At 49.8% G+C, this 10,962-nt stretch overlaps 2 protein-coding genes across 2 annotated transcripts in view; one reads left to right on the forward strand and one right to left on the reverse strand.

The window, feature by feature from the left end:
- The window catches only part of FEN1 (flap structure-specific endonuclease 1), a 74,184-nt gene that overhangs the window by 46,464 nt on the left and 16,758 nt on the right, over positions 1–10,962 (reverse strand). The window lies entirely within an intron of this gene.
- Positions 5,896–10,962, forward strand: part of FADS1 (fatty acid desaturase 1) — a 13,767-nt gene continuing 8,700 nt past the window's right edge. The window contains 8 exon segments of the mRNA XM_025878262.2: positions 5,896–6,004; positions 6,007–6,128; positions 6,130–6,216; positions 6,218–6,679; positions 8,147–8,257; positions 9,021–9,218; positions 9,892–9,993; positions 10,100–10,228. Of these exon segments, the coding sequence (XP_025734047.2) occupies positions 5,911–6,004; positions 6,007–6,128; positions 6,130–6,216; positions 6,218–6,679; positions 8,147–8,257; positions 9,021–9,218; positions 9,892–9,993; positions 10,100–10,228 (1,305 nt within the window). The 5' untranslated portion in view covers positions 5,896–5,910.

The raw sequence follows: 10,962 nt of genomic DNA on the forward strand, positions 1-10,962 counted from the left end.
TTTCTTTCTTTTCTTTCTTTCTTTCTTTCTTTCTTTCCTTTCTTTCTTTCTTTCTTTCTTTCTTTCTTTCTTTCTTTCTTTCTTTCTTTCTCTTTCTTTCTTTCTTTCTTTCTTTCTTTCTTTCTTTCTTTCTTTCCTTTCTTTCTTTCTTTCTTTCTTTCCTTCTTTCTTTCCTTTTTCTTTCTTTTCTTCCTTTCTTCTTCTTCCTTTCTTTCTTTTTCTTTCTTTCTTTCTTTCCTTCCTTCCTTCCTTCCTTCTTTCTTTTAAATAATGAGGGTCAGGGCAACCCTCTCGGGTCCCCTCCCTCCTCAAGAGCTTTGTACTATCACTTTGCTATCGCTCAATAAACCTTGCTTTGCTGCCCACCAAAAATACATACATACAGACATACATACATAAAAAATAATGAGGGTCAGAGGACACATGGCATGTAAAAATGCCATACACCTATTATCTTAGTGAACAATATCAGTCAGGCCAAACTACTGTAACCAAGCTCACTGGATAACAATTTGTTAACTTGTGGTGAAAGCCGTAACTGTTTTTTAAAACATTCAATACTTTCGACAACAAAAACTGGCAGAATGATAAGGCTACCCAATTTAGTTGCCTTACGGGACCGGCTGGGGACCCTGTCTAAGAAACTGAGTTTTTATCAACAGCATTGTCTTGGGCGCCTGGGTAGCTCAGTTGGTTAAGCGACTGCCTTCGGCTCAGGTCATGATCCTGGAGTCCCTGGATCAAGTCCTGCATCGGGCTCCCTGCTCGGCGGGGAGTCTGCTTTCCCTCTGACCCTCCCCCTTCTCATGTGCGTTCTCTCTCTCTCATAAATAAATAAAATCTTTTTTAAAAAAGGCATTGTCTTTTTTTTTTTTTTGAAGATTTTATTTATTTATTTGACAGAGAGAGACACAGCGAGAGAGGGAACACAAGCAGGGGGAGTGGGAGAGGGAGAAGCAGGCTTCCCGCTGAGCAGAAAGCCAATGCAGGGCTGGATCCCAGGACCTGGGATCATGACCTGAGCCGAAGGCAGATGCTTAACAACTGAGCCACCCAGGCACCCCATTAGAGTTTACTTTAAAAACTTTTTATTTAACCTTTTTTTTTTTTGAGAGACAGAGTACAAACAGGGAGGGGCAGAAGGACAAGCAGACTCCTTGCTGAGCTCGGAACCTGACTCAGGGCTCGATCCCAGGACCTGGAATTATGACCTGATCTGAAGGCAGACGCTTAACAACTGAGCCAGCCTGGTGTCCCTCCCTTTTATTTTAAAAAGAGATCCTTTGTACTGTAAAGTGTGGCATTAAAAGACTAGCAAAAAGCTGACCTGGATGCGGATGCCCCAGGGGCGGTGTAGACGAATTCCCTGGGGGATATCTGCAGCTCTGGGGCCTACGGGTTTAGACCTGCCTTCTCCCATTTCACAAAGGCAAGGCTGAGCGCCTGTGGGGAAGAAGGCGCCCCAGACAAGTAAGAGACAACCACGCTGACCCTGCCACGTCCTCTCTGAACCAGGGTGGCCTTATATCAAACACATTCATTGAACCTACGGTTTAGGAACTATAGTTATCATCAGGTCTAGGGGTAAATTCCAGCTCAGGTCTCCTATTTTTTCTATGTGTGGCTGCAGCACTTTGGATCTCAAGTCACCTTACCTGTAAAAGAGTGGGTTTAACACACCTGTCTGTAAGGTGCTTATAGTCTAGACAGTCATAAGATCCCACTAAGAAAATTCCACGAGTTCATCCTCCATGGGCCCCTTGCCCCTCCTTCTCCCATGCTCTTAGAATGTGGTAAACTGAAGGAATACTCTTTCTAGTCATCCCTGTACCTCTAATAAAAGTGTGATCACGAGACTCTCTTTAGTTCAAGCACTAGACATCATGATTTTCTTTCATCTTAACTTACAGAGCTATTACAAATGATTTTTCATAATGCAAGGACTGATTCAGTTCACCTTATTAGAGCGTACCGTAAGGTACTGTGTTCACTGTGTCCCCACAAATTAGCTAATTTCATAGCAACCCAGCCACCAAAAGATGGCTTTGATCTTTAAGGGTCTGAGGCATTGTCAATTGACAAAAGGCTGCAACAGGAGCCAAGCACAGCCAACACTCTTCCTCCTCTACTTGTTGACTTTGTGAAGGACTCAGTCCCTTGTCTATGACGTCTGTGATTCTTGACAAAACACATCAAAATCTGAACTCACACCTCAGGTTGTTCCAATGGCCTTTTGTAGTCATGTTACCGAAACATGGTCTGATGAGAATTGGCAGGAGGGCCTTCAGCTGATTTCCCCATTCCCTTAGTAATTCCCTTAGCCTGAATAGCTGGAGGAGTATTCACAAGTCTCAATCTGGAAATACGCATATGATTCATTTCCTGGATAAGGCAAGTTAATGGGATCAGCAGAGCCCACGAGGCAAAGGATTTGTCCAGTGGGTCAGGCCTGGGAGTAGATTTTTTACAATCTCCATGATCATGTATGTAGGAGCACAGGGAAATGAGAAGGCATTAGGGTATCTGTCTGGTGGCCTACATTCCTGCTAACCTGTATTTTTTTCAGGCTGAAACGATCAGTTATTTCAACAAATTTATTGATTCCACGCAGAACCCCAAACTAGGGTACTTTGAATATACCAGGTAGAAAGAAATAGAATTTACAGTCCCTTCCCCGGAGCCAAAATACAGGACACTGTGTCCCCACAAATTAGCTAATTTCATAGCAACAAGTTTATTGATTCCACTTCTGAAATAAGAGCGCTTGCAAAGGAAAGAAACATGAAGGCAACTCCACGTCACACACACTTCTTAAATGCGAATTAGAAAAAGGAGTACCCTCTTGAACTCTAATCATCTTTTCCAGTGGTCTTAAACTAGGCATGATCCATATGATATTGGACTTTGTATTCCCAGCGCCTATTAAAATAACTGACAAAGAGCAGACACTCCACAAATGTTAATGAAACACTTGGTGAATGGTTTTAGGAAGGTGGGGTTAATCAAAGAATCATCCTACAAGTGGCATTTTAAAATAAACTTTTTGGGCGCCTGGGTGGCTCAGATGGTTAAGCGTCTGCCTTCGGCTCAGGTCATGATCCCAGGGTCCTGGGATCGAGTCCCGCATCGGGCTCCCTGCTCCTTGGGAGCCTGCTTCTCCCTCTGCTTCTCTCTCTCGCTCTCTCTCCCTCCCTCTCTCTCTCCGTCTCTCATGAATAAATAAATAAAATCTTTAGAAAAAAAATAAAATAAAACAATAAACTTTTTTTCTGAAGGTAAAAGTAATCCATGCTCATAATAAAAAATTCAGAAAGTATTAAAGAAAATATAAATGACCTTGTTCCACTCATCCAGAAATAGTTACTATTATCATTTCCTTCTAGTCTTTTTCTAGAGTGACGATTATCTCCTCAGCCAGTAAAATTTCATCACATTATTTTTAATGTCTACTTAATATTCCACTGATAGGCATCTAGGTGGCTGCCATTTTTTGCTGTCATAAATATTTCTTCAATGACTATTTTTTGGTTATAAATATTTTTCCCTAAAAGATTTCCTTAAAGCAGAGCCAGACCTATAAATACAGAGAACAAACTGGCCATTGCCAGAGGGGAGGAGGTTGGGGGGGCGGGGAGTAAAATGGGCGAGGGCAAGTATAGAGATAGACTTCTAGTTGAATTAAGTCATGGGAATAAAAAATACAGCATAAGGGGGAAAATTTTCCTTGGGCTATATCCTGAAACGTGAAATTATTGGAAACATTTTTAAGGTTCTAAATAAAGTTACCAAACTAGTTTTCCAGAAAGTTTCATCAATTTACATTCCCACTAAAAGAATACGCTACAGGAATAATGGTTGTAGCAAGGTCTTTCTTTCTTCTTCAGTGAGATTAAGCAACTTTACAGAAAAATAAAGAATGTCAAACTATGAAATGTTTTCACTGTGGCAGAGTCTCCTCTGTTATTTAATACCCATGGGATTCTTACAAAACTTTAATCAGTGAGTACTCTGGGTTCTGCTCTTTTCACCACAAAGTACTTTCTACCTATAAATATAGTTCACATTATGGTCATTTTAATCACTCTGTAATTCCTCATTGTGCTAATATATCCCAGTGAGCCTGAAGGTTTTCTTACTGTCAGGATTTGTAGCTGTTTCCAGTCTTTACTATTAAATTAGCAATAAACACCTTTGTAGTTTCCCACTCCTGGCTTTTCCAAGAGTGAAATTACTCGACTGAAGAGTACAAACCATTTTATACCTCTGGTTACAAACGGCCAAGTTGCTGGGCAACGTTTGTTTTTTTAAAAAGGGAAATTGGCATACGGGGCGGGGGGCAGGGTGGGTTGTCTCTCATTCTGCAACAAGGTCCAGGGCCCCGGAATCTTAACCAGAAGCCAGGATACCTGAGCTTCCTCACAGGCACTTGGGAAGTCCCTTTCCCCATTCTGAAACTCAATTCTCTTATCTATAAAATGAAATATTTGGATCGAAGCGATTAATGTCCTTTTCCACCAAAAATCCAGCCACACTCTTCCCAGTCTGCTCTACATGCCCCTCTCCTGACTCCTAGGAGCTCATTCTCTAGCTCAGTGCTTGGGACAAGGATCTGCTTCCTTTCTCTTGGCTGCAGAGTCCCATCAAAGTACCCAAATACTAGTGTCCTCAGAGGAGAGACAGCAGAGCCTAGGGGTTCAAAGCAGCACAAGCTGGTTTGAATCTCGGCCCTGCCACTTACTAGCTATGTGACAAAACACATAACGTCTCCTCTGTCTGGAAGGTTAATACTAGTTTCTACCTCAGTGGGTTGTTGTGAGAATTACGTGAATTCATGTTTATAAGACACTAAGAACAGTGCCTGGCACGGAGTAAGTGCTTTATAGTGTGCTTGTTGAATAAATAGGAGAAAATTTAGCAGTAAACTCTGGGTCTCTTCCTACTGCAACAGCTCCTTGACCGGCACCCCCAGCCTCTGTGATGAGGGAACAGAAGGCAAGCTGAGGACAAAGCAGAAGCTGACACCCCCCCCCCACCCCCGGCATGGGATCTATGTGACATTCCTCAGGCACTCCTAAAGGAAAAACAAATAGTTAACTTATACAGATCACAATCCTACAAGATGGGCGTCTCCCTCAGTTTACAAATGTTTTAGCAATCTACAAGAACAAAGCATTCCTATCATCAATAACCTAGCTTCCAGAAGGAAATGTAGATAAAATTAAATGCCCTTATAACCTGCAGCCCATTGATAGATAATTGAAGTAGGCAGAGTGTAATGTTCCTCCGGGAAGCTACCAACTATCTTAATGTTAATGCCTTACTAGAGGGGTAAACAACCTCAACTTGACAATGGCAAGGCCGCCGGTATCTTGTAGGTCCTCTTTAGCATATGAAAGTTCTTTTGAAACCTCCCTTTTTCCTTATCGCCCCCGAACCCCATAGTATATAATCAGCCACCCCTCACAACCCCCGGGCAGCAGCTCTTTCTGTCCGTGGGTCCTGTCCCCGTGCTATAATAAACCACCATTTTGCACCAAAGACGTCTCAAGACTTCTTTCTTAGTCGTGGGCTCCGGACTCCACCCCACTGAACCTCACCTATATCCCAAAACCCCATCATCTGGGTGCTTCCTCCCTCCCTCCCAAAGCCCAGAGGTCTGAGCCCCAAATCCCTCTACGTAAAGGCCTCCTATGGCTCTCGGGTGCCTTCAGGACGTCGTAGGGATGCCTCAGCTTGAAGACCCAGGCTCTCCACACAGAACCTCCCTGAGGTCAGGAGATGCTGAAAACCACTTCCTTTTATTTAAGTATTCCAGTTAATTCAGAATAGACCAAAAATTAAAACAAAAAGGGTAAACAGGGCTACAAAAATTGTGGGGCATTTTTAACGTTATTTTGGGCAAAAGAAAGCATGAACATGCCCCAAACCCAATTAACCGTAATTACGCAGGTCACAGATAACCGCCAAGGGTTCGCACACTGTTATTTCAGGCCCCACAACCGTGGGCGCCTGGCGAGGAGGCCGGGGGTTTATCAGATGGATCTGCGCTGGGTCGGCGCTGGGTCGGCGCCCGGGGCCTAAGGACCAGTCCCCTAGGGCAGCCTCGACCCCAGGACGACCCCTCCCCACCCACCGGCGCGCCGAACCCCGCACCCAGGAGCGTCCGCAGAGACTGCGTTCCAGCTCGCAGGACCCCCGGGAGCCGTACCGCGAGTCGGGGAAACTGAACTCCGCCACGAACCCTCCACGGAGCCCGCGAGGGGGCGCGCCCGCCCTAATCCTCCCCAGCGGAGCCCGGTGGGAAGGCGGGGGCTCGCTCCCCGCGCCACGCGGCTCGACCAATGGGAGCGCGTGCAGCGGGGCTCCGGGGTCCGCGCCGCGGGTGCTGAAAACCCGGCGCGCGCAAGCGGGTCCGTTCTCCGCGCTCGCGAAGGTGGCGCGTTCTACCCCACGGGCCCGGAGCGCGCGCCTGGCCGCCTCTGCCCGGATGGACTCCGAGACCGCTACCCAGGCGCCGACCCAGCGCTACTTCACGTGGGACGAGGTGGCGCAGCGCTCCGGACACGCGGCGGAGCGGTGGCTCGTGATCGACCGGAAAGTATACAACATCAGCGAGTTCTGCCGGCGGCACCCCGGGGGCTCCCGGGTCATCAGCCACTACGCGGGGCAGGATGCTACGGTGAGCGCTGCCCGACCTAGGCACGGGAGTGGGCGGGGCCGGGCGGCTGCCGCTGGAGGTTGAGTGCGCCAGGCAGGAAGTTTGGCACCCACGGACGAACTCCCAACTGATTCGGGGGAAGAGCCAGCAGGCGTCGAGCGTACCCGTTGCCCACCACTTAGCACGGGATGCAAGGGCAGGAGAATGGCTGTGAAAACTGAATCAGGAGAGTTGGGGATGGAGGCCGGCAACGTGCCCACACAAACAAAGGACTGCGCCGCCAGTATGCGTGCGTTCCGTCTGTGGCCCCGTCTTTGGTCGCCAGACGTAGGCAGACGTACCCCAGAGCAGGACAAGCAGGGAGGAAAGCCAGGATGCAGGGTGCCGGGGACGGCGGAGCGGCTGAGGCCGAGGGAGGGAGGGGTCAGCGGCAGGAAGAGGGAGTCTCGAACTGTCTCGGTGGGTGCGAAGGGAGCGCAGTGGGCGTCTAGACTGCGCGTGCCGGCTTGCGAGTGGGAGCAGGAGAGGGAAGCGTTCTCGGGGATAGGGCCGAGGCGGGAAGCCAGCTAGTGCCCGCTGCCGTGGGAACCCCCGTACAGGGTGAGGGGGCGGGTGGGCAGGCAAGGCCAGAGCTTGCAGCGGTCACCCCGACTGACCACTGGGAAGCCGGGACTGCCGAGAGCTAAGAGGTGGGCGCTAGCGCATGCGCAGACAGAGCAGGCGCCGACGCAGGGTCTTCACGCAGTGTGATTTGGGGCCGGGGCTGGGGCCGGCCGCAACGGGGATAGCGATTGGTCCAGATGTGTGGTGCCACCGGCCGCCGGCTCCGCCCCGGCTCCCGCCTCTAGTGCCGCTTCCCCCTAAGGCCTGGGACCGCCTGACCTACCAAAACCAAAAGTAGCCACTCTGCGGCAGGGGGTGGTCAGAGTCTTAGGGGAAATAATGGAACCCTACCAGGAACAGCGGCAGAGAGAAGGGGGAGAAATGCAAAAGTTCCCAGTTCGGAGGTAGGGAGTCTTCCTACTCACATTTTATGAAGAACGCTGGCTCAGAGGGGATCTATTAGAAGTCCCATAGGAAAAAACAGAAGTCTCAACAGCCCCACCCATCCCTTCTACCTGTTTCTCACCTAGATCTTAAATTCTTGTGCAAGAGCTGTCCCTAGACACGCCTAAAGGACAGGCCAGCCTGGCGGACAGGCCAGCCCAGAGAAGTCTTTCTGTGGTCACCCCTACCCACACTTCTTATTCCTTGCTGTGGTGCCCTTTTCACTAGAACACATGCTGGGTGTTCCTGAGCTGTGCACACACCTGGGAAAGGTCTAAGCTGCCCCTCAAAGGGCAGCTGACTGGAGGGAAGTGGTATCTCTTTGAACTTGGATACAGCCTCCTTGCTGGATCGGGAGGATGGCCTCTGGTGTGAGCCCTCCAGGAGCCCCCGGGGGCTCGGGCTGGCTTCCTAACCGCTGTCTTCTCCCTATCCTTGCAGGATCCCTTTGTGGCGTTCCACATCGACAAGGGCCTTGTGAGGAAGTATATGAACTCTCTCCTGATTGGAGAACTGTCTCCAGAGCAGCCCAGCTTTGAGCCCACTAAAAATGTGAGACTCTGCTGTTTGGAGACACTTTGATTGTTGAAGGGCAGGGGGGAGAAGGAAGGCCTAGATAAGATCAGAGTTGGTCACAGTCAGTAGTTTTTTTTTTTTTAAGATTTATTTTATTTGAGAGAGAGAGAGAGAGAGAGCATGAATGGGATGAGGGGCAGAGAGAGAAATAGATTCCCCATTGAGCAGGGAGCCCTATGCGGGGCCCGATCCCGGGACTCTGGGACCCTGACCTGAGCTGAAGGCAGACGCCTAACCAACTGAACCACCCAAGCGCCCCCACAGTCAGTAGTAGTTCTTGTGAAATCTTGAGGTCCCTGTTTCTCCCACAGTCACTGGGACACAGGCATAATGAGCGGGGCTTTGAAACCTACGGCTCTCACAAGGCCACCACCACCACTACCCTCATCAAGACCTATTAAGCATGTCCTCTGTGTCCGCCGTAACCACATAGAACCTGTACGCGCTTACAGATGAGAAAGCTGAGGCTCGGGGAGGGTGAGCAGTGTGGCCAAGGATCACTGGTAGATGGCGGAGCAGGGACTTGAATCAAGTCTGTTTAACTCCAAAGACCACATGCTCTCAGGCATGATCCCTCAGCACGTCTTTCCTCAGTGCTGTGGTAGACTTACTTAGGATTATGGACTTCCCACAGCTCTCTGGGGGTGGGGGGTCCTGGAGCCTAAGAGGGCCCCTGTGTCCAGCAGTGCTGGGTTACAGCTGGGAAGAGTAACAGCCCCTCCCTCTCACTCTTCCACAGAAGGAGCTGATTGATGAGTTCCGAGAGCTTCGGGCCACAGTGGAGCGGATGGGGCTCATGAAGGCCAACCACGTGTTCTTCCTGTTGTACCTACTACACATCCTGCTGCTGGACGTAGCTGCCTGGCTCACTCTTTGGGTCTTTGGGACATCCCTTGTGCCCTTCCTCCTCTGTGCAGTGCTGCTCAGCACGGTTCAAGTGAGAGCTCTTGGCTAGTCAAGAGCACAGCCGTGCTCAGCATCCTCATCCTTGGGGAAACCTCTTTGTATGCCTCAGAAGGCCAAGAAGCCTGGCACTGTGACCGGGGCAGCACTGAGGATATGGGAGAGAGCGCACAAAGACATTTTATCATCTGTGCCTTTTACCTGCTCCTTAACCGCACGTGCACCTTCACTTTGCTCACCGAAGTGTAGCCCAAGTGTGCCAAGAACCAAAATTCTGATTTCTCAGAAAAGCTTGGCTTTCTCCTCACCACCACATTGCCCGACATGCTAATAAGGCTTAGAACCTGATATCAGAACCCATTTCCCAAGCCTGTTACTCGCCTCTGAGTTTGTCACTCTATCCTTTTTTGTAGTCTGGATATTCACTCCATCATAAGTCCTAGAACTCCGGAGAGTTCTATGGGAACTCTTCTAGGGAACTGAAGAACAGGGAAAGGATAGTGACTTGCCCCAACGCTCGCATGAGTTAGGGGCAGAGCCCGAGTTAGGACCCAGGCTTCCTGACTCCTTTCCTGACATGCTCGAGGTACTGTGGCAATCACAGGGCTAGGCAGACGAAGGAAGGGGGTGAGGCAGGGAGCCACTGAGGTCACTGAGGTGGAGCCTGGGCTGGTGGGCTGCTCTCAGCGCTAACCTTTCTCACTCAGGCCCAGGCTGGCTGGCTGCAGCATGACTTTGGGCACCTGTCTGTCTTCAGCACCTCCACCTGGAACCACCTGCTACATCATTTCGTGATTGGCCACCTGAAGGTCAATGAGCTGGGGAGGGGCTCTTGAAACTCCAGTCAATGAAGGGTTTCCTTGGGGGAATGGGGGAAGGCTAGGCTTTCATACTCATGTCCCTGCTTTTCTGTAGGGGGCCCCTGCCAGTTGGTGGAACCACATGCACTTCCAGCACCATGCCAAGCCCAACTGTTTCGGCAAAGACCCAGACATCAACATGCACCCCCTCTTCTTCGCCTTGGGGAAGATCCTCTCTGTGGAGGTGAGTAGAAATATCAGTGGAAAGGTCTTGGGAGAATGGCAGCCAAGCAGAAGAGAGGGCTCCGGGGAAAATGTTCACAATGCTGTCAGTGTGGGTGAGACAGTGAGGCCAGGCTGGCTTGCTGGCAGTCGCCAGAGGCAACAGGCAATAAAGAAGCTGCCCAGGACAGAATCACCTGTTACCCCTGGTGAGTGCAAGCCAACAGTTACTGCATAAACGTACCTCATGCTGCAAGGGATCCAAACAATGACCAGATTACTGTGCAGATCTCTGCAAATCGAATGGATGGTCCTCCTTGGGGATGCTTTTTAGATATTCCTACCCCAGGCAGTCACCCCCACCCCCACACCCCCTCACCTTTGATATCCTACTGTGTGCAGTCTTCCCCATCAAGGGCTGGACCGACTGTCTTACTCTTCTTTGATGCCCAGTGCCTGGAACATTCATTCGCTGAGTAATTCTTCCCACCCATCTGACCCCAGCCTGACTTCCAGGGTGGTCAGTGTTGGGTTTGAGTTATCACCTGAGGTTATGAGCAGAAATTGTAATGCAGCTGCTAAAGGATGAATGCCTGAGGGTGGAGATCTGGAGAGCTTTTGGTGAACATAAGGCCACAGGAGGCTTTGAATGGCCAATAGAGTTGTTTGTAAAGTTACTTTAAAACCTTCTGTGCCGGGGCGCCTGGGTGGCTCAGTCGTTAAGCATCTGTCTTCGGCTCAGGTCATGATCCCAGG

Source organism: Callorhinus ursinus, unplaced genomic scaffold (assembly GCF_003265705.2).
Source record: "Callorhinus ursinus isolate GAN/ISIS: 27379988/994484 unplaced genomic scaffold, GSC_fseal_2.0 scaffold51, whole genome shotgun sequence".
NCBI lineage: Eukaryota > Metazoa > Chordata > Mammalia > Carnivora > Otariidae > Callorhinus > Callorhinus ursinus.